Here is a 23127-nt window from a genome sequence, read left to right as displayed (position 1 = left end):
TGTTCAATATCAAACTGAATTGATGAAAGCTATTTTGATGTAATGGAGTAGATTGATAGAATTACAGAAATTTTGGCTGTAATGGTTTATATTCTTCCTACATAGGATAACATTCTTGTGAACTATCAAAATATGTGCACTTTCTTTACACAAGTAGCACTGGCTTTAGCTTTGGCATGGTTTGAGATTTGGTAGGCAATTGGTGGTTCTAAGATTTAGCTTCATGAATGTCTGTCTTTTGATCCAAGTACACTTCCTAAATCCCAGGTTGACTATCTACAACTACAAGCTAGTTGGTGATGTTGTTATCCTATCAACTGAAATCAGAAAGTAAGACAAAAGGAAGAGGGAGAAAGAGCTGATCACTTGGGAGTAGCCTTTGACGATACTAATATAATGTTGCCTATGGATGCATCAATAGTAATATATAGCTTTGTATATTACTATGACTTCGTCGTTTCAGAACCCAAGAAAGAGTCATCTTTAGTCTTCCAAGAATGTCTCTTCACTGTCACACTAAACTGCCAAGTTTAGCTTAGGGTCCTGCTAATATAACTAATAATCAATCGACAGTAGAAGAATGATTTGATACTAATTGCTGCTCCAAAAGGACAGACATCCCCAACAGCAAAACCTACTGGGTTGTCTCCCTTGGGATCAAGCGACTGAGATTACCAAACTGCCATGTGGCAATAGTTTTCAAATTTGCACACAGAGATGGAGTTTTTGACTAATTGTCAGACAAACTTAAATACAGTGAATTACAAAAACCACAAAGACTTAGACTTGATATTTGAAAGTTGTGTCATCCCGTTCAGTGGTTTTACATTTACAGATGTGACAAACTATGTCTAAGTTCTATATTTAAATTTTGAAGTGTACATTGCTAAATAAAAGTCTGAGAGGGGCTAGTTTAATTAAAAACTCCGTGAAGAAGCTTCAGATCAATCAGGCGCAAGAAGACGGACAGATAGATATGCAATGTGGCTTGATCTTTATTACAACAAGAAGGTCTGGGCAAACATATGAAATTAGAGATATCCTAAATAATATACTTAGTATAATTGGGCTAACTCCTTTATTCTCAATAATAATAATAATAATAATAATAAGCGGTTGAGATCTGATTCTCAATATCGTAGTTATACTTCCATAGTGATGATGGTTTGTGACTTAATTATCGAACATGTTTATCTTTCTTATAAGCCTCTGGAAACGTGTGGTTATATTTTTATGGATCTAATAACGAGATAAATAAATTAATACTATACAACATTTTGTGTCTTGTAACCTAATAACCATCTCCATATCCATAAAATATTTCACAATTTACTTTTTTTTTTTTTTGGTTGAGAAAAGCTAATAAAGATTTTCACAATTGTTGCCCGTAAATCCATATCAATAATACCAGAGGCTGACTGAAGAAGCTCTAAGACACATTCCTTTGTTATTTACATACAAATGTATCGATGCTACACAAAGAAAGATGAGAAAAGTAACTACCGTGAAGTGTTAAACTATAAACAAAATTCAAAATTTTCTTTAAATCAAAGAATTATACAAGAAAAGAAAAATATGCCCAATTTCTCAACAACTTCCTTAATATTCCTGCTTCTCCTGATATATTTGAATACTATACCAACTTACTCTTTGCAAAACTAGCAATCTCCAACCTCCAGCAAATACTATACACATGGCCGAATCAAGCCATTGTTCGATGGTCTTTCACCATAGTAACCTTCATCATGACCGAAGTAGCCCATCACCTTCCCAGCCAAGCCGAAGCATTTGATCCACTACCTTCAAGCTTAACTGTCATGAATCAACAATTAGATCAGAGAAAACAAAAGAAAGGACAAATGGCAAACAAAAAATTGATCTAAGGGATAGCCCATTTGCATCCTTCGGTGTATGGCTGAGTCATTGCATGGAGATTGTCTTAACTAATTAGAAAATTCACATCGTTCAAAGAGAGCTGAACTTGCTTTTTATTAGCGAGATGAATGAAGTAACCTATTTTGATTATGGAATTTGAAGTAGCACAAAATTTTGGCTTTCCCTCCTTTGAAGTCAAAATAGCTTTGGTAACAAGATATTCAAAACAGTCCTGTAATTTATTTCAGAACATTATGCACAACGTGTATTCTAATTTGTAATACTTACAGCAGGATCTGTGAAGACTATTAGCTGTTTATCTGCTGTAGAAACAAGAAGATTAGTGTTATCTTTGTTTAATGCTATGGCAGTGATGTCTTGACCTTCTATCAGCGCCAAGGAATGAAACACCTGTCAGCATTTTCATTTTTAAATCATGGTGCTCTAAACAGGAACGTAAACAAAAAAGAAACTGAACCAGAACTTGTGATTTACTTTCTTTTTACCTTAAGGGTGTGCAAATTAATAAAGCAGATTGAAGGCACAGGAATAATTTCAGTGGGTTTGTCCAAATGTGGTCTGTCCTCTTGAGTACCATCATTGTTAAATTGAGATACATAATTCGTTGTACCAACATCATCTTTCTTCTTGTCATCACTAGAACAGGTTCCAATTAAAGCATATCCACCATCAGTTGAAATCTCAATGCAACTGATTGTGCTGGAGAAAGGAGATAGAACTGCAGTAGCAATAGGGATCCCATTAACAGTGAAGGTGGAGAGACTTTTCCTTGAATTGTTCCAGATGAACACGACTCCTTGAGACGAGAGACGTACTGCATCTGCCTCAACATCTAGCTTCCGCATCAACCTGCCTCTCCTAAGTGAATGCAGAAGAACACCAGAAATATTTGAACTGGAGGCAATAATACCCAAATCAGGACTAACAGCGCAACAGATGACTTCCCCAAGATGTCCTCTCAGTACATGCATAGGTCCTTCAATCCGACGCCTCCGACTAGCTTCTGAAGTACTCTTGGAGATATGACCACCAGCTAGAGGACTACTTGGTGCCGATGGTGCTGCTGAGGAAGGATCTGAATTATTCTTTTTATGTGAAGGGGACAAATGATGCATCCTCCAGAGTATAACTGTAGCATCCCGAGACCCTGTAACAAGATAGTTGCTGTCTGAAGAAAGAGCGAGGCATGTCACAGGAGCACAATGTCCTGCTGCTGTTTCAATGGTTTTTGCTCCATCCGAGGAGATCAACTTCACAGAGTTATCAGCATGGCCACCTATCACAAGATAAATCATTAACTTGACTTTCAATGCAACAACCAACAGTAGAGGTTCAATATTCACATAAAGTTTGTAATATTACAAGGAACTGTCCTTGTCAGACTGATACATCATAGAAGTCAACAGAATGTGTTGTAATATTTAGGAGGGGAAAAAATTTTGCACTTATGCATGCTGAATTGTTGAAACCTCTTATTACCATTTCAGGATTATACAAGGACAGTCAAGTAAATTGACTAAGAGAGAACATTTAGCACAATATAAGAATCTAAAAATAATTCGTGCTACATTAGTGGTCTAGAGTCTATACACCATATAGCCGCAATAAGCATATTCAATAATACAATATAACAATCTAAAAATAATTTGTGCTACATTGGTGGTCAGAGTCTAAACACCATATAGCCGCAATAACCATAATCAATAATACAATATAGCAATCTATAAATAATATGTGCTACATTTGGTGGTCTAGAATCTATAGACTATATGACATGCAATAAGCATATCCAATGAAACTTATTTTGTGCATATTATGCTATTACAGTATACCAAATAGACTTCAGGTGAAAGATGAGAAACCAAATAAATAAAAATATACTATGGTGAAAGATGAGTAAACAGTAATCTCCTTAAGGAAGTCAGCAATTGTAGATATCAAAGCTTCTTACTAAGTAGCATTAACAACTAATGAGTAGCATCATGATGTGGCTGGTCAGATAAGAATATTAAGTAATTTCTAGATGTATTATAACACACTATAAGATCATCTATACAAGTTGAATATTAAATGGTGAAAGATGAACTGAGGGTATACATACCAGTGAGAATTTCCCCATCACATGTGATGGCAACGACTGCTGAACTCCTTATTCCACAAGCAGCAAATGCTATTGCCTGAGGAAAATGGCAGACTTCCGAACCAGATCCACCAGACCCTCTGAAAATTCGTGCGAGTGTGCCACCCCCGGAACTTGCAGCAGCTTTCCCATGTTGAAAGTGGAAAGGTGTTCCTTGGCCATCTGGAGTGTTTGGCTGCCATTTGTGCAGGGCCACACTTGCTGCAGGAAGATTTACATCCACAACAACAATAGAATCATTCGATGCAAACATAGCAGCAGCAGGCACATTGCAGCGCTCTGGATTCGGAATCACATAAGGTTTAACTTCATTTGGATTCCTGAATATTGTCTGTATAAATTGATATGAAGATCATAGTTAAGATAACTATTCATGCATCATGGTTTATGCTTTAAAATAGCTGGTTGTTACCATTAACCAGCAGAAAAGTGAAGCATTTGTCTTTGTAAAAGACCATATTATATAGATAAATCAATAGAGTGAAATTACGAGCAACTACATAGCAGAAATGCATGATTCATAGTTTCATACAAATTATAAAGGACATTATGAAGTTTAATGAGAGAAGAACTCATGAATTGGAACTGTGAAACATTACCTAAGGCAAGTATAATGATACGGTACAACAACAATACTTGTTTTACTTAATGACTACTATTATTTTATTCTTCAAGGTGGTATGGTGAAGGCATCATAGTAATATGGAGAAGCATAAAAAAAATAGAGTATGACTGAAGAACTATCATGCTTTCACAAAGTTGACACGATGCATTAAAATTTGAAAGTCTCCTATCATAATAAATTATCAATGACTGAACTAACACAAATCTAATCACTGTAAAAGAAAAACATCCAGAATCCAATCTCTTAGCCTTACAATAATCTTATATTATCTGATTGTACAAGAGCAAGATAATGGAAGCCTCATCTTAACACTTTTTTCTACCTTAAAGAATGCTTAACTGCAGTTCTATCACCACCTTGTTTTACAATGTAGAAACATACAGAAAGCTATTCTTATGTTTCTCTCCCTCTTTACTTAGTAAGTTCAATAGACATCACCAGTTCGATACACTACATCACTTTTACTGTTCCCCTATCTTTATCTTTCAATCAGACTAAATAGCAAAACCATTCCACTGTTATTGCATTTGGACCTAAACTTTGTATTCATCTCATATCTTTTTGTACACTATTGTGGTCGAGTGCCTCACTAAAATGACTCAAAACCTACCTGAAACTGATAGCCAATTAGAGAAGGGTCTTTTGAAGAAACCATGAGTTTATTCTTTTAAAAAAATGGTCAAAAGACTCAAAACACCTCGGTAGAGAGTAGAGACCTATATTGTAACATTCACAAAAAAAAGGCCCACACATGCCTGGCATGTGTGGTCACTGTTCACTTCGTTCACCCCTATTTAAGGGAGAAGATCCTCTCATCACGGGGAGGATTCTTTTCTTCCCTTCTCTCTATCCTTCTTCCTCCTTCCTTGCCGGGGGTTGCCATCGTCAATTTCGGTCATCGGAGAGTTGTCAGAGTGAGAGAATAACACCAAAAGCATCACAGATGAGTCCCCTTCCACCTTCTTCAATTAATTTAGTTCCTTGGTGATCGTGGGGGTTTATGCCATGAGGTTTTGCTTCGCCGACTTTCCTCGCCTTCATCCGATCGTCACCTTCGGCGTTGGCTTGTACGAGTTTCACACCTTGTGGGTCTCTCTTGTCATCAATTATTGAAGCTTTCAGAGCTTAAGAGCCAATCTTGCTCACCACCATGGTCGCCGGCCATAGGTGGTGTGCCCCTTGACGTCGACTCTCCTAATCGACTTCGTGTGGTTTGCCGGAGTAGCAGGTGGGGTTCTGGTGTCACCATTTTGGGCTAGATCCCAACCCATGAATGGTCTAACCCAAACCGTTTTGGAGTTTGTGTGAACTAGGCTTTGGGTCAGGGTAGACACAACCCTTAGTTTGGTTGTGTTTGGGCCTTGGCCCAACCCAAATTTTGCATTTAAATGGGTTGTAGGCTAGCAGCCAACATCTAAGTCTTTGGGCTCGATTTGGCCCATTTATAATTAAATTAGAATTTTATATCAGAAATCACAATATTGATTAAATTAGTTATTATATCCTGTATATAGAATATATGACTCAGTGCATTGCTATACTTCATTCAAATAGCAATAGAAATGATCATAAATATTAGTGAAAAAAATATAATTAATACATGGTAGGACTTTAAAAATAGATATAGACTAGATATTTTTCGTACATCTCTCTATGGTGACTCAAGTCTATTTTTAAAATCCAAAGAACATACTTACACTTAATCAAAACATATTCAAAGGATATTCTTGTAAAACCATCACATTGGATCTGAGAAAATTCCGTGCTGTTGGACCCACAAACCAATATAACAACACAAAACAGCTTATGACAATCATTTGTCATACTGTATGAGAATAAATACCAGGTCAGTTTTTCCAACTTGTTCATAAAGAAAGCTCTCAAACAACAAAATGGGCAACACATATGAAAAAGAAATGTGAATCAGGATATATCAACAAATAAGATAACTCTTTCCATAGATCATTACAAAAACAATATCATTACCTCAATCAATATATTCTTAGAATCCCTAATAACACAACAATACTAAGGTGTGTATTGTTGTCACAAGCACTTGCATTGTTTCGTCACAGTTTGTACGGTTGTGAGATATCACATAGGTACAAACATGTGTATATATGTAATATGTATATACATATTTAGGATACTCTAAACAGTAAACTACCACATTATTAGAGAATAATCACGCAATCAGCCAATTGTAAACCAATATAATGGCGGCAAAAAGATTTGCCATATCTTGTGATAATACCAGGTCAAGATCACCAAGTTCTTCATAGATGAAGTTCTCACAACAAAATGGCCAAAAAATATGGAAAATAAAATTTCATGATATATTAAGACATAAACTAAACATTTCCGCAAATCATAATAAAAAACAATGTCATTACCTCCAAAATAAAGTAGTCTTTAAGCCCTTGTTTGGTTTAAGGCTAAGCTCTGAACTAAATTAATTGGTCTCACTTCTTAATCTTGATTTAGGTACCTTAAACTAGGCTAAGATAATTTAGTGTTTGGTTCTGAACCAGGTTAAGAGCATATATATTATTTATGATGTGATGTGAAAAAGCAAAAAATGTGTTGATTTTAAAAGGAAATGAATGATATGTAAATTTGATGGATGAAAATACCCTTTTGCCATTATGGTGGTCATTATTATAATATACAAATATTAAAGTGTATTATAATTTATAAATATTTGTTATATTATAATAATATAATATTCACATTTTATTAAGTGCATATTTGCTTGCTTATATAGTGCTTATACTAATTATTTACGGACTTAAGTGTATATTTAATGGCTTATATATTGTCTATAATAGTTATTTGTAGACCTAAGTGTATATTTGTTGGCTTATATAATGTCTATAATAGTTATTTGTGAGCCTAAGTGCATATTTGTCGACTTATATAGTGTCTATAATAGTCATTTGCAGGCCTAAGTGTATATTTAATAACTTATATAATATCTATAATAGTCATTTGCGAGCATAAGTATATATTTGATGGCTTATATAGTATCTATAATAATTATTTTAAGCTTAAATGTATATTTTCTGACTTATATTGTCTATAATAATTATTTATAGGCTTAAGTGCATATTTGTTGACTTATATGGAGTCTATAATAATCATTTGCGAACTTAAGTGCATATTTACTAGTTTATATGGTGTTTATAATAGTCAAGGATAAAATTAGAATCAATTTAAAATGATATTAAAAATTATATATTAGTATTTATTTAAGGAGTAGATACTGAACTAGATTAGGAAAAAAAAATATATAATTTGATATTTGGTTACTGAACTAGGTTAGAGATCCCTGAATTAGTTTAGGAACCTCCCCTGAACTCAAAATAAACAGGGGCTAAAATCCCTAAATCACAATACACACCATCAATAAGTTGGCATCAGAACAAAAAGCATTTGCTCATTATGTACAAGAATGTCCTATATAAGAAGCTTCATCTGAATTAATTAGTTGGTTGGTACAGACAATCCAGATAAAATTGTGTAGGTATACCACCCAAGTGCCTAGACTAATCTTTTGATAACAGTGGTTTAGATGCAAGCTATGATCATATAAATATACCAACAACAAATCAAAACAGGACAGATAAAAATTAAGAATGATACACTAATAAAAGATTGCAAGCACTAATTTTACATGCCTACTAAAAGAGAAAGTGATTACCTGTAGGTGCAATATATCTGTCAGTGGTCTTTTCTTTAAGTGCGGGACAGTCAGCAACTGAGATGGGGTTTGCCCGAAGTATGCAATCTGATCTTGTGTAGCTCGTTGGTGTACCTTCAAAAATTTCAGATTGACAAATGTAAGAAACTAAATTTTTTGAGTGTAGATAATTAGAATCGTACAAGCTCCAACTTGCTTACTGGATCTGCAATTTTGTCAATGTCAACTGCCCCCTCATATGTGATGTAGAAAAAAACATTGTTTGCGATCACGGCTTCTTTACCTCGCTGCTTGTATCTGAAACAGCATTTTGTCCATGCAAATATAACTAATAATGCAACCTTAGCAAATTAAAGAAAAAACTCAATGGGCTTAATTGTTTTTATATCAGAACTGCAGCGAATTTTCAGCTTCCTTTTTGGTGCCTGGCCTTCATCTGGATAACTAAATCATACTAAAAGGATCATAAGAGCGTTTTTTTATCCTTTTATTACTTTAATTTTATAATTGGATTTTCTAAAATCCTACAAATGGTGATCCAACACATTACATGCTCAGATCTTGACAACAAAACTCAAAGCTCAAAGCAATATCATGGGGGGTTGAATTAGCACGAGTTCAAAAGAGAATGTACATGAAATAAAATTTTAATATTCTTAAACCACTCAAAACATTAGGATAAGGAAATATAAAGCTCAATCACAACAAACTGGAAGAACGACCACACACATACCCGAATATAAGATCAATCCATTCATGCAGATGAGCAGATACATATTCGCTCTCAAGAGCCATGCGATGCTTATGGATGAAATCAACAGGGTTCTCAGCCCAAGGTGGCAAGCTGACAGAGTCTGCAGCAGGTGATCAACAGGATGCTTAGTTCCTACTAGATTGTTCGCATGAGTACGGAAAGACATCTATAATATGGACTGAATGCTCTTACCTAACTTTTCTCCTAGTTGAGTCATACCAAAATCAATTGAGTTCATATTGGTTAGTACTTCAGGGAGGTAAAACATCTCCGGGACCTAGAATACATGCAAACATAAATTCAGATTAAAGGTAAGGTAAACTCAAATTTGCAATTTAAATAAATCAGCATCAAAAGAAACAGAACGAATATCATCTATACTTATGTCGGCCCCAAGAAAAATGAACTGAAAGTAGTGCTTTAGCAAACTCTTACCAGCTCTTTCACATCACTCATGTCTTCAAGAACACCATCCCATGTACTGCTAATATTAGAAAACATACGGTCAGCATGGTCAAATTTTCCACCTTGCAGCTGAATAGAGAGAGTAGTAAATGGCTCCACTCTGACAAGGTAATACAAGACCTGATACAAACAAATTATTAGTCAAAAAAATGCAAAGAACGAGAGCCTTCTTATCAATACAAATATTCATTCCAGAGTATTTACTACTACAGAAAATTTAAACTACAAGTCTTTTGATGAGATGCATAAAATGAATTTAGGCAAGTCAGCTCATCACTTTTTATCATAATTGCACATGGGAACTCCAGCACCAATCCCTTTCTCCACTGGCTCCTTTCCTTTTGCTCGCTCCCTCCCTCTCCCCTTTTGTGGTACCCGGTCAAGTGGTGGGACGAATTGTAAGTGTATTTTATACCCATAATTGTAATGCAATAGTTTTAGTCACATGGAAAGGATTTTTACTTTCTTACCCTATTATTTTTCATCTGTCCATACGGCTACCAAACTAGTTTGGTGGCTTGCGAGCAGCTCGAGAGCCAGACTAGCCGAGCTTGAGCTAGATCCAGCTCAGCTAGGTTAGGGCCCAAAACACTAGAGTAACATGTGTGTGTGTGTATTAGATCGATTGGATCTTAGATCCACTGAATACTAATAAGTAATAACATATATTAACTACTCTAAAAACCCTAAACCGAGAATTATCAGTTTCTCACCCAAATCCCTTCTTCGAAAATCCAAAGAGGTCTCTCCGATGGCCAGACTTCCACAATCCATGCCTCCATCAGTGACCGCTCCAAGCCTCCACCGGGGCTAAGCCTCCACCACTCTGACGACCACTTCTTCAGCATTGTCATTTTTGCAATCTAGCCGAAGAGATAAGCCTTCTTCAATAATTCTACCATATCTTTAGCTTGTAAATATTGGCCCAGCTTCTGCTCTTTTTTTTATACCCACTTGCATTTATTCCAAGATGAGACTAGTTCGATTTCGCCAGCAGCATGGTAAGCACGAGGCAATTCCACACTTTTCTTAGCTTATTCCTGTTGAACAATGTCAAGAAATCTTGATTGGAGAGACTTGTAAAGTTGTAATCTTCAGTTGTTTGTTGTAAAATTGCCTTCAGGTTTCGGTCTTCTTCTCTTATCTCTACTAGATCTGCTTTTGTGGACAGAAGTTTGAGTTGTCTTGTTGATTTTTTGTTTTTCCTATGCCTATGAAACAGTGTCAAGCTACTGAGCTGAGCTCAAGCTTTATTAAGCTTGAGGCAAGCCAATCTCAAGCCAACCAACTCGTCTCAAGCTCAAGCAGAAAAAAAATGCTTATCGAGCCAAGTCAAGCTATGCTCAGCTCACTCGAGCTCGGCTCATTTACACCCCCCTATTTGTTGTATAGAGGATGCATGAGAGGAAGCATGTTAAATGTGTGATAAACAAACCATGGAAAGCTAGAGGTGTATTCCTGAATTTTGAATTTGATCAGGTTTCGCAATATTTGGTCAAAGGCAAGTAAGATTTGGACCATGACAATTTGTTTGATCCACATAATTGGGGCTGGTGTTTTATTTGATCTAGCTAGAGGTGATCATCAACTGGGCCATGCCAAATTCAGTCTTGGCTTTTCAAACCAACTGGATTAGGCTCTTTGTTCACCAACCTGCCCATGAACCACTCGAGTCAAATGGAATAATCCGACCAGTTACCGTCTACTAGACTGAGCGATATCAAGATTGGGAATAGCATAACGAGCCGAGCCTGTCAAAATTATTTTAGCAATATTACTATAGCAACGAAACATTTAGATTACCTTCGATAGGGAAATACTGATATAGTAGTTTACAGAACATCAAACTTTCAATGTGGGACTAAATAAGCATACAAAACAGATGAGTTGGGCTTTCAGGTCAGGTGGCAAAGGCCTGCCAAGTATCACCCATTACCATTTCAAGTTAGGGCTAGGTCAGGTCCAAACCGGACTCTAGCCGAGCTTAACCCAGGTAAGTCGGGATCAGGTGGGCTGAGCCAGTTGATCACCTCTAGATCTAGATCAGCTGATGTTTACTTATTTGATCAGTGCTGTCGACAACATTCCATTATGTCAGTCCTTAAACCTGGGGTCAGGTTTGATCCTGACTTGATACAACCTCATTTTCTATCCTCCTCAATGTTGCATTCCCTCTCTCTTCCAACTGCACATACCCTTTATCTACCCTATCTCCTATCCCACCAGATTCTGTCTTTCTTCCTTCTCCCTTCCCTTGTGATTGCTGCCATCAACATGTGGCTATGCTGCCCAACAAGTAGTGTATGTCAAGGTCATGGCAAGGATATGTATTTTGATCCTTGAGACCTTCGTTGTGAGCCTATGGCTGTTTGAATTATTTGAAACTGATGAAATGATCCTAGGACATTTGAAGTGGTGGAATGTGAAAATTGATTTGCAGTTAATCAATAATTGTTCTGTGCCTTCTGCTGAACTATATTAGATTTCTACCAAAAGAAGGCAATATGAGATCCTTTCTCCAAAACAATCTTAGGATATATTAGTCCTCTTTGGATCCTAGCCTAGAAATGAAATGCTCCAAAGGTGAAAAGATAAATAACAAAGCAGGATAAACTAAAACAAACAAAGGTAGCAAATACCCACATGATTAGATTATGCTCTAGCACTGGAGGTACAAAGACCAAATAATCAATTGGTAAGTAAAAGAGAAAAATTACCGTTCCAGCACTAGAGTAATGTGAACCATAGTGAAACTTGGGAATGATTGGATCATCAAAACTAGAATACCGTTCTTGGAACTTCATTAATCTATCAGGATTTATTGCACCAATTGGCTGCAAGAGATATGTAGACATGGTCATCTATATAAACAAATTGGTGGTTGAAATATAGTATAACAAAGGAGAAGATGATTCACCTTTGAAAGATCTCTGAATGTAGCAGGATCTCCAAGGTTCAAATTTTTGGAAGAATAGTCTGCTATTATCCATGGAAAAACAGGATACTACAAAGAAGAGACAAAATTATAAACTATCATGTTGCCAAATCATTAGAAAAAATAACTTTCAAGCAGACTCACCTGGGTAATGTCATTGTAGCTACGCCCAGCGAGAGTGTTGAGTTCCATTAAATATTCAAAATTGGTAATCTGCAGATATAATATATTCAATCCTGAATCTAGAATCCCAGATGAACAAATATATAAGAAAATCATAACAAACATAGTTCTTTACCTCCCATCTAGCCCAACGCTCCATTAGCTGAGTTCTTCTAAGAATTTGCTCCGGTCTCTAGAACAAAATAAGTCTCAAATAACCGTAAACTATTGCACAAGACTAAAAGTCTAATATATCTACAGTTCACTCAAGGAGTTAACCTGTGTAGCCAGATATATATCATTTAAATAAGGAGGCCGAGCTTGAACAATTGCCCTGTAAGCATTTTTGCGCCCCTCTGTATTCTGGAGCAAAGTACCAAGAAGAAGCTGAATAATGCTTGTTTCGGATATATTAACATTGCACTAAATTAAGAAATGGAAGAAAACTATTTGTCAAGATTTTACCCCAAAATCAAAGAAGAAGTTTGACCGGTCAACCATAAACAATTCCAGAGCGCTCCTCCTCAGCAGATACCTATAACAAAAGTAAGTACGAGAATGGATCATTTCAAGTTTTAAACATAGATAAATAAACACTATTGGGACTAAATAGCATTTTCATTTCCTCCCTTTTACTCTTCAGCGACATTAAATTCGATAACAAATGCTACAGAACCAATATAGAAAAACATAATGTTCTATTGTAAATACTAAAATCCTAAAATCCTAAAAAAATGATCTGACTTCAGAGAACACCTTACATTCTTAAGCAAGAAGCAAAAACACAAACGAGCATATCTCATGAACAAAGGAAAAAAAGAAGCATCAATATTTCATTCATACATAATGTCCTTTTTGCAAAAAACAATTAGTCAACCATAGATAAGTACATGCAACATAATATGGAAAGACAACAAGTTATTGAATATTGAACAGCAGGCCTACACTTTCCAGGAAAATTTGTAAGGCATTCTGCACTGAAGTTACCATCAATCTTCACTAAATGAATAAAAAATGAAAACTTGATGGGCAACTTATATTTCACTTGTGATTGAAGTGCAGTAATTTTCAAATTAGAAGTTATAATCATGTAAAAGGTATAATCACTATAATTTTTTTCTTCAAACAAGTGAAAATATGTTGAGCATCCATTTGAAAATTTTCACCACAGGGAACTTCTGATCACTTTTCATGTGATTCTAGCAAAAGTGAAAATTTTAATGCATGTTCATCCTTAAAACAAAGTGACTAAGTTCAGTATCAAGGGGCATGGATCAAGTATTGAATAATATATTTCGGCAATCATAGTCTAAATTAAGATTACAATTTCCAAGCATATGTAAATCCCCAAATAACTTGTGAAGGTAAATCTTCACATTTTGTTTTTGTTGTTCATAATGGTTGTTAACTAACTAGTTAACCCAAAAACTTAAATTGTTAGATAATGCCTATATATATCACATATAGATAGATAAAATATAATAAAATGTGTGGCTCATTTATATTGCACAAAAATAGATAATTGAAAATAAGGATAGAATGGCACTAGACAAGGTTTTAAGTTTGAATATATGACCTCCACAAAAATCAGCTCGGATACTACGTTAGATAACTAATTGACCTAAAAGCTTTAAGTCATTAGGTAATAAATCAATGCATAAATTTAAGAATGCAAAGAAGATTATACCTCTGTCCTTCAACCAGATTCATGACAGTGAGCACACTCATTTTACGGATATATTAGAACAATTCGGTTTAACTTGTCCAGAAGAAGTAGGTATAACAATTTTTGTCTCAAAAGTACATCAAAATCTCTTGTGGCAGATGCTTTGTGTTTAAAGTTGATAGACCTAGGGCAACCACATATTGTAGGGCATGTCCTATTTCCTAATCAATAACTTCAGCGAATGTAAAACCAAAAGGAATAGGTGAACAATTCAGGAAGAAGAAGGGGTGTTGGTTCACTTGTTTTCTTTTTTTCCTCAAAAAAAAGTTACAAGATTTACATTATAAATACCATCTTGACAAGATGGATAACAAAATGAGATATACCTCCGACTAAATATTTGATGAAGGGAAGAGATCAACCAGCTTCGATCTTTGTCTGGCTCATTGCATTGACTACTAGTATTCATGCAATTATCCTCTACCAAAGTGGCACTTGCATGCTCATCAATTATGAAATTTATCCTCTTTGATGTTATCTGAAAAATAAGAGCCATACTAAGCATGAAAAGCTTTGTGATAAGATTTACAACATGAAGCAAGAGTGAGCAAACTACAAAGAAGGCACAGTCCAGGAAGCAACCATTCAAATCAACATAGTTTTCTTGCAATGGATTGGGCCCAAGTGAAAAAAAAAATTCCGAAAAAAGAACATAAATAAAGGGACATATATATGAACAACTGAATAACTTGGAAATTCTAGCAATGCATCAGAGATCAATGTTCCAGTTTGCAAAACATTGTCGAATAATCAGGACCTAAATGGTATATCAATTCTTAGGAACTCAAATTTAAAACCCAAACATAACACAGAAGTATGATCCAATATTAATTAATCAAAGACAGATATACCCCTCAAATAATACTATACACATTCATGTCAGATACACAAAGTCATGCTCTACCATTGTATCTGCATTCAGTCGCAATAAAAAGTTATAAGATTGTTGCCGTAGGACTCTCTGATGAAGCTAAATTGTCAGTTCAGAAAATCTCTAATAAAGAGAAACGAGTTTTCAATTTTCCTATGATTGTTAAAACGTGCTTTGACTAATTTACTAAAAACCTCAGATCAGTTCATATAAGATCATGCAGTCCCGGTCATCATTCAAAACTGCCTCAACAATGTGGCTGAGGAACAGCACAACAAAGTTTGAGAAGGCTCATGGAAGAATTAACATATTTGGAGCGTTTAGAGCATGCAATTCAAGTGCTAGAAATATGAAAGTATAACAATAGCAATCAATTGGACCTTTACATACTAATTAACCGTAATGGAAATGTGTAAATCAGATACCACTTACTTGGAAAGTTCCTCGAACGACTTTCAATGGCCGCACCATCAAAGAAGGAAGTTCAATAATAATTCTTTCATCAGACTCACTAGGCACATAGCCAGGAGCAACCACTGGTGTGGATTCAACCAAGTTATGATGAACTGAAGCTCCAGAATTTCTAGGATCTAGTGGTCCCTTCAAAGATTGATCAGCATCTGATGAATGTCTCTGCTGATTGTCCATACTGTTGCGAGTTTGCTCATTTTCCATCTGTTCATCATCCTCAGTTCTTTCATCCATAGACATTGCCTCTGCCATTATGATGGGAGTACTTGAAGGTAGATCGGTAACAAATGAAGAGCCTGTATGATCTACACGGCATGCATCTGATTCTGCCCCAGAATTAAGGAGCATTCTCTCCTCATAGTCAGCAGCAGAACCCAAATGGTCAGATCCCTTGTAATTCCTTTTCATAAATCTTCTTATCCTTGAAGAACTCTCCATAAAATCTAGCTTCCAGAAGATCTGGAAAAGCAGGTACCAGACAACCCCCATATAAGATTTATTAAATAAAGATATTCTTCCAATTCTTTATAATATGGAAACAAGTAAAAATAAGAAGATGAAAGGATCAAAGGACTACTAAAATTTTGATGGTTAAACGTACACGATCAGAACATAGAGAGTCACCAAAAGGTCCATAAAGCCTACTCATCTCCAATAGACAACGAAGAAGCTTGCGCCATGCTCGTATTCCTGTTGATCCATGGTGTCTATCTAAGACATCAACTTGTGCACGCCTATCCATCTGCATGTCTAAAAGGTGAGTACAACATCTGGTAATCTTAGAACATCACAAATGGAAATATTTCAAGCCAGTCATACCTCTGCTCGTTGCATATTTCTTGCTAAAGCAAAACTTGCAACAAGAACTGCAAAATATTTGTAGGAAAGGGCAGAAAAATCTCTGCCGGAAACTGATTTTGAATCAACTAATTGAAGGCATTCTGTCCAGGCTACACCCATGGCTTCAGACATATTCCATCTTTTTGCACGCTCAATATCACTTTCACTCCTCCTCTGTGCTGATGTTGCCATTGCTACAGCACTAAGACCTCTCCCCGAGCCAATCTTGGCATTTCGTTCAAGATCACGTGCCGCAGCTAAAGCCGCAGCCTTTGCAGATGCTCTGTCCTTCGGCATGGGTGTGAACTTATTAGGTGTATCAAGAGGTTTCTGGAAGCTTGAAAATGTATGTAGTCTAGCTGTTTTACGTTCAAGCAATGATGTATCACGCCTATTCAGTATAGTACGTGCAGGTGTTACAGTTTCCCCACCAGCAGAACCAGCAGCAATCATAGCTAATGCCATAGCAGCAGGAGGTGATGCAAAAGCAGCAGCCCAACCAGGGGATATCATTGAAATAGAAGCCTGCATTGAAGTAAGCATGCAGTGAGTAAGATGAAAAGCTCTACACATGTAGCTCATTCTAGATTCAGTATATTCATATCTTCATAAGTATTGGACCCTTCGAATTTCTCAAAATTTCTACCAGCAATAGGATGCCAACTGTGATATACAGACAATGCCATCATTGTCATGTCTTCTTGAACTGGGTAATTTGGTGAAAAAATTATGTCAGATTACATAGAACAAACAAATACCTAAATGCACCACCTATATATTCCTACTACTCTGAGAAGTCATGTAGCAAGTTCATTAGAAGCAGCAAAGAGGAAAATCAATGCAGGATTATGACTTGAAACTGGGAAGAGAAACCACAAAATGCATGAGTTAAAAGACTGTCAAGCCCTAAAAGCTGACTTGACAAAGAAAAAGACAATCAAGATTCAATAATTTCAAATATTCAGTATTTTGAAAACAGACCAAGGGAAGCTTCAGAGAATAGTCATAATAGAACCGCTTGCTCCCGCAAAAAGTAAATCACCTATATCAACTTACATTGTTAATGGATCAAAACATCATTCAAAGAAACACTATTGAGATTAATACATATTTGCATATGAACATAAAGACCTAGTTATATTATATTGATCACGCAGAAGAGTTGACCAAATATTTGTAACATTACCACCTCAAGGGGAAGTGTGTCTGCTGCCAAAGCACGATCATCGGCAATGAGTGGGTTTTGGCCATCTGAGGAAGTAAGTTCATGAATACCAGCCAAAAGTGGCCTCCACCGTCTTAGAATTGCCACAAATGGTGGTAAAATTGCCTCAAGATACTGTTTTCGTATAGGTTTTCTTTCCCTGCTAATTGCATGCCATACCTGCATCAAAACGGCAAAAGAAAAAACAGCATAATATTTTTTGTAAATTCTCAAGCATTACTAACTTTTGTGTTAATCTAGAGATGAAATTTTTGGAACAAAACAACTAAGATAGTAAATCATAAATTTAGGAAGTAGAAACATGGCTATATTACCATAAATAGAAACAACAAAAATTGTATTTAGCTCTCCTCTAGACTGTAAAATATGCTTCCAAATCTATTTTCTTTCTTTGTTGGAGCATTGGATTTTCCTGACACATCATCAGGGCCAACAGAAAGTTGGAGGAGCATTTCAAAATAAAGCATGTAAAAACTATGGCAAAAACGCCCACTTAATAGTAATTAGAAACCCCTCACAACTTGAACGATGGGTATGTTGGGGACCAAGTAGGAACAGTACTTTATACTTAATACTTGTACTAGAATTGTTAACAAGTTCAAAATTACCTAATAACCTAGTGCCTAGTGCCTGACTCTTACCACCTAGGTGCACACTTAACCGCTAACTCCCCTCAAGGACCTACCTAATTGGTAAGTGCCCTTACCTAACGCGGCCACCTTGACTGTTTTTTGAAACATTAATATTCATATGACAGAGATATGCTCTTAAATTTTGCTATGAAATATATCTTATTCTTGAATCTTGACAAGTAAATTAAGGATGTTAATCATGATCATGAAAGCAAATCATAGGAAAACTGAAATTCAACGAGCAAATGTAAATGTTATATATATATATATATATATATATATATATATATATATATATAATATATAGATGCTAATATCGTGCATATTTTTAGTCAACACCATGTTGTATCTTATATCCAAAATCTGCTACATGATGTATCTTTCTTAGGATAAACTTTATTCCATGTCATATTGTATCATATCCATTTGAAGATTGCCATATGATGTGTCTTTATTATGCTGTATCCATTTCCTCCCACGCCCATACTTCATCAACGTGGACAAAGATATTTTTTTGGCATATACTGCACAAAAATCAGGTAGATTGAAGCACAAGGATACACGGTGAACAAAAATGAGAATCATATTATAACAGACTGCATTTTGTGCTTGACATTGAGAATGGAACCTAAATAGAACTACAACTTCTCGCTTTCTGAAATTAATTCAGATATTTTTCACAATCAACCTATTTATTTAGAAATAAGAAGAATCATTGGTCTTTAAGACAAGTTCCAATATGTTGTGACTCAAGATGTTAAAAAAATGTGCTGTCATATAGAAGCTTTTACCTCTTTTTCAAGTCAAGGACAACAAATCTTCTTAGATTGAGATATGATACTAAAAGATGAGTTTAACTAACCTCAGAATAAAGAATGGACGACGCAACCAACACTCTCTGTCTTTTCGATTCAGTGATTGGCATATTTAGAATAGGCGCAAGAACACTGCACATCAACATGTTATTAGTACGAAATGAGTAAAATAACAAAAGAGAATGTTAGCGTAGCAGAGGAATGAGTGCATCTACTTTAAAAATAACCAGACAACTAACAAATATCAAGTATATAGACAGCTAAACAAGTACCTCTAACAAGATCTAGTAATTAGAGTTCATTGGGTAACAACAATGAACAAGTTTTTTTGTTCAATGATAAAAGAAAGCGTTACTACTTTATCCTCCAAAATATCACTCATTGGTCATGAATTGTTCAATTTATTTTTTTATATACTCTTAGAACAAAAGAACATTTAAAATAGTGAATAACTTGCCACTTATCCTAGGATTACTCAGAGTAAAGCTTGTGTTGTTTCATTTGCTTGTCTTAAGATGGACTATGATGCTCTAACATCAATTCTTATACAAAAATCCAAATTTCACTACTTCCAGTATTACACTGAAGAACTTGCAAAAGCATCATCAACATTTTATACTCGTACACAACTTCAGTTAATGGTCATACATATAAACGAATAGTATACACCACAAATATGTTTGCTAAGAAGGGACTGATTTTGAATTATAATACAATTGAAAATAGAGCTCCATAGATATAAGGAGAATGAGCCGGACACAATTGAACACCAACACAAGTAGACTTTATAAGCAAACTTTTCAGATGGAGAGCCAAAAGCAAAGAGTAAATTAATAAGATGTCTTACTATCAAATAAAAAAAATTCCAAAGTTAAATATATTGGAGAAAAGAGGTCTAAGAAATGCTACCTCCAAAGAAGTGCTGAACGGGGTTTTCTCGTTGACATGCGATTGTTACTTTCTAATGGCATCGCATTCAAAGTCTGATAGCCCATTCCTTCTGATATGCCATCTTTTATGCTAGCACTTCGCATAAAAATATCTTCTTCTCCATTGTCGTCCTCCCTCATTGAAGCAAGCACCATCCGAAGCATGCACAAAAATGGCTGATCACTATCTAACAACTGGTAAAGTGCAGTCATAAATCCTGTTCCAGTAACAGATCCACCTCCGATACCAAGACCAGCACCAAGCCCAGAATCATCTAATAGAAGTGCCTGAAGCATGGCAACTGATTTCTTCACTAAAGGAAGTTCAATCCAGTTTCCGTTTGAGTCCATCTCAAGAACAGACTTCCAAGAATCCCAACCACTTCCCCCGCCACCAAAGACAGTGGATTTTAAGGGTATTCCAACACCATACCACAATCTGCTTCTGAACTTCCAACCTTCAGCAAGATCCACAATACAGCTCCCATAAGATACAAAAGCATGCCGAACAGATTCATAAGGCTCTGCTGCAGCTGCTGCAGTAAGTCGCTCCATTACTGCTGCAGAAATTTGTCCATTTGCATCAGCCATGGAAGCAAGAACCTGATTTGACGCAGAATATGTGTACTTTAAGTGAAAAGCATTCAGGTGGATAAAAAATATAAACAAAATTTGAAGGTTGTCATGTCAGATATAAGTAAATCCAGTAACCATATGTTTATACATAGACATCCTAGTTCAACCATTATAAGAAATGGATCACATAAATATATAGGCTAATGGAAGAAGCATGAAACTTTCTCCACTAGCTGTACAATTAGTAAAAAATTGTCTACTTACAATAGGCAGTGTTAAGATAATAGATAACCCAAGAAAACACTAAATCATTCTTGGTGGCTTTGTGCATGCAACAATAAGCTGAGTATTAAGGAGAGAATCTACAATCTCGGGTAAGCTAGAACCCAAGCAATGGCATGGAGTGAACCGTTAAATCTATTATTTCACTAGATCCCACAAAATTAGACAACAAATTAGTACACTTTGTAGAAAAATAAAGTTCTATATGGCCTCAAATGAAGTAAAGATAAGTACTCAATTCAAACATTAACTGCTGCAAATTATCAATCTGAACCATTATATATTTGACAATTACAATTTTGTAGAATAGCTCTTAGTCAACTTAGTGAAGATGTATCGGAATGTATAAATTTTGATTGGGAAGCTATCAAATTTAATGTCATTCTAGGAGACATGAAGCCAAGGAGTATAGCCCGATGATAATCCATTTCTAGCAAAACTTTGCCAGCATGTATCACATACTCTCATACTACATACAGATACGCATACATTATTCTACAAAAAAGATTAGAATTGCACTACTGCAATTAAGGGCAAAATGTAAGGCAATAAATAGCCCCTATCCAACAAAATATCTAGAGGGTCATGCCAGACAGGTGGTACTGTATTCTTCATTTTCCCTTCATTGGCATGTAAGGTTTGCTCAATATCATGTAATTTGATTGCACATTTACTAATTACTATCTATTAAAATATCGATACTATTTACTTGTCAAATGAGATGTGACATGTCAAATTATTATCCATTCTGACTAGTATTTAAATTTAAGGCAAGACTAGGAGATACAATATCATAACTGTAAACATAAATAATACATATTAGTCCCACTAAAACTGCAATATCTAGAGAGAGTCATTGAGATTTGAGACATAATATCACCGCCCTTATCTCCCAGAAATATATTGAGCTGATATGTCGTTTCCACTTCTATCATGATCCTTTTTCCCACACTTTTCAGAGTTTGCCTAGTTCACCTTTTATCTTTCTTATTTACCTTTTCCTCACCTACTTTCCCATTGTTAATCCAAACAAAACCAAAGAGGTTTATTTCTCTCTGCAATATTCTTTCTCTGCATTCCATGTTGAGGAGAACTGATTCCCTACCACTCAAATATGAACCAAAATTCATACAAATTCGACACTGACGGACCACAGTGTGTACAGATTATCATATCCTTATAATATAAGAATGACAAGGCCAGAAACTTGAAGAAAGCTCTCATTTCTAAAACTCTACTAGTCACTATGATCTAAAATGCAGACCGAGTAAAGTTAAAAACTTAAAACTCCGTCTCATCTACATTACAATAACAAGATGTTGGCAACTTATAGCATCTCAAGAAAGAGCTTAAGAGAAAATAATGACCTCTATTTTTTATGAAATAAGAAAGACAAAAGATTATGTGAATTCTGTGATATGTATAATGGGAAAGACATTTGCACCAACCATAAATTGTAAATAACATATTGACTTTAAAACAAAAAAATAAAAAATAAAACATACATCCAATGGAAGACCTCCAGCATCACTGGACAATGACGACTGCCTAGAGCCGGTGGTCTCCGTAGATTCACCCGCTGCTCTACTTAACGAATTTGAACGACTTGTGGCAGATGAAGCTGATGAGGCAGAAGATCCAGCACCATCAACCAAACGAGAAGTACAAAAGTTCTGCCCTTGTAGCCTTAGATGATCTTCTACAAGCATCAAAATCACTATGGAATTCTCAGCCAATGCAACTGAAAGATGTGCAGCATTTTCTGCTTCTACTTTGGCGTCTTGTGGTGACAAACCCTCAGCAGCAACTCCAGCTGCTGCTGCTGCAATAACTTGAGTCTGCTGCAAAAAAAGAGCTAGATGAAGACATTATCGTGGAATCTCTAAGGTTCAGGAATCAAATCTTGCTTGTATTGCATAAAAACAAAAGAATTACACCATGTATATAAGATAAATTCAACTACATACGAAAAGAGAGGAAAAAATGATGAACAGTTGCAGCCTGGAACTCTAAAATAGTGTTTAGACGTTCCCACTTCGGCCCTTTTGGTTGCAGGATAATATCTTATAAGTTGTGTGATAAT

The 23127-nt window shown here is 35.7% G+C and overlaps 1 protein-coding gene across 4 annotated transcripts in view; it reads right to left on the bottom strand.

The window, feature by feature from the left end:
- Nucleotides 1-1419: 1419 nt before the first annotated feature.
- Nucleotides 1420-23127, bottom strand: part of LOC140764796 (BEACH domain-containing protein C2) — a 36455-nt gene continuing 14747 nt past the window's right edge. Inside the window, exons 10-32 of one of the 4 annotated variants that reach the window (XM_073103556.1) lie at nt 22550-22885; nt 20167-20789; nt 19305-19389; nt 17772-17969; nt 16565-17110; nt 16347-16487; nt 15707-16204; nt 14730-14881; nt 13143-13212; nt 12957-13040; nt 12814-12870; nt 12660-12728; nt 12498-12584; nt 12298-12414; nt 9551-9700; nt 9308-9392; nt 9095-9215; nt 8562-8658; nt 8362-8475; nt 3998-4367; nt 2382-3172; nt 2164-2286; nt 1420-1812 (exon numbers count right to left, since the gene is read on the bottom strand). In XM_073103556.1, the coding sequence (XP_072959657.1) occupies nt 1744-1812; nt 2164-2286; nt 2382-3172; nt 3998-4367; nt 8362-8475; nt 8562-8658; nt 9095-9215; nt 9308-9392; nt 9551-9700; nt 12298-12414; nt 12498-12584; nt 12660-12728; nt 12814-12870; nt 12957-13040; nt 13143-13212; nt 14730-14881; nt 15707-16204; nt 16347-16487; nt 16565-17110; nt 17772-17969; nt 19305-19389; nt 20167-20789; nt 22550-22885 (4983 nt within the window). In that variant the 3' untranslated portion in view covers nt 1420-1743. The remainder of the gene's footprint in view (nt 1813-2163; nt 2287-2381; nt 3173-3997; nt 4368-8361; nt 8476-8561; nt 8659-9094; nt 9216-9307; nt 9393-9550; nt 9701-12297; nt 12415-12497; nt 12585-12659; nt 12729-12813; nt 12871-12956; nt 13041-13142; nt 13213-14729; nt 14882-15706; nt 16205-16346; nt 16488-16564; nt 17111-17771; nt 17970-19304; nt 19390-20166; nt 20790-22549; nt 22886-23127) is intronic. The other 3 variants (XM_073103557.1, XM_073103558.1, XM_073103559.1) reach the window with 3 other exon arrangements.

The sequence above is a fragment of the Typha angustifolia genome, chromosome 8, assembly GCF_048772165.1.
Source record: "Typha angustifolia cultivar Huaian chromosome 8, ASM4877216v1, whole genome shotgun sequence".
In the NCBI taxonomy this organism is placed as follows: Eukaryota; Viridiplantae; Streptophyta; class Magnoliopsida; order Poales; family Typhaceae; genus Typha; species Typha angustifolia.
This window is presented reverse-complemented; position numbering and strand designations above follow the sequence as displayed.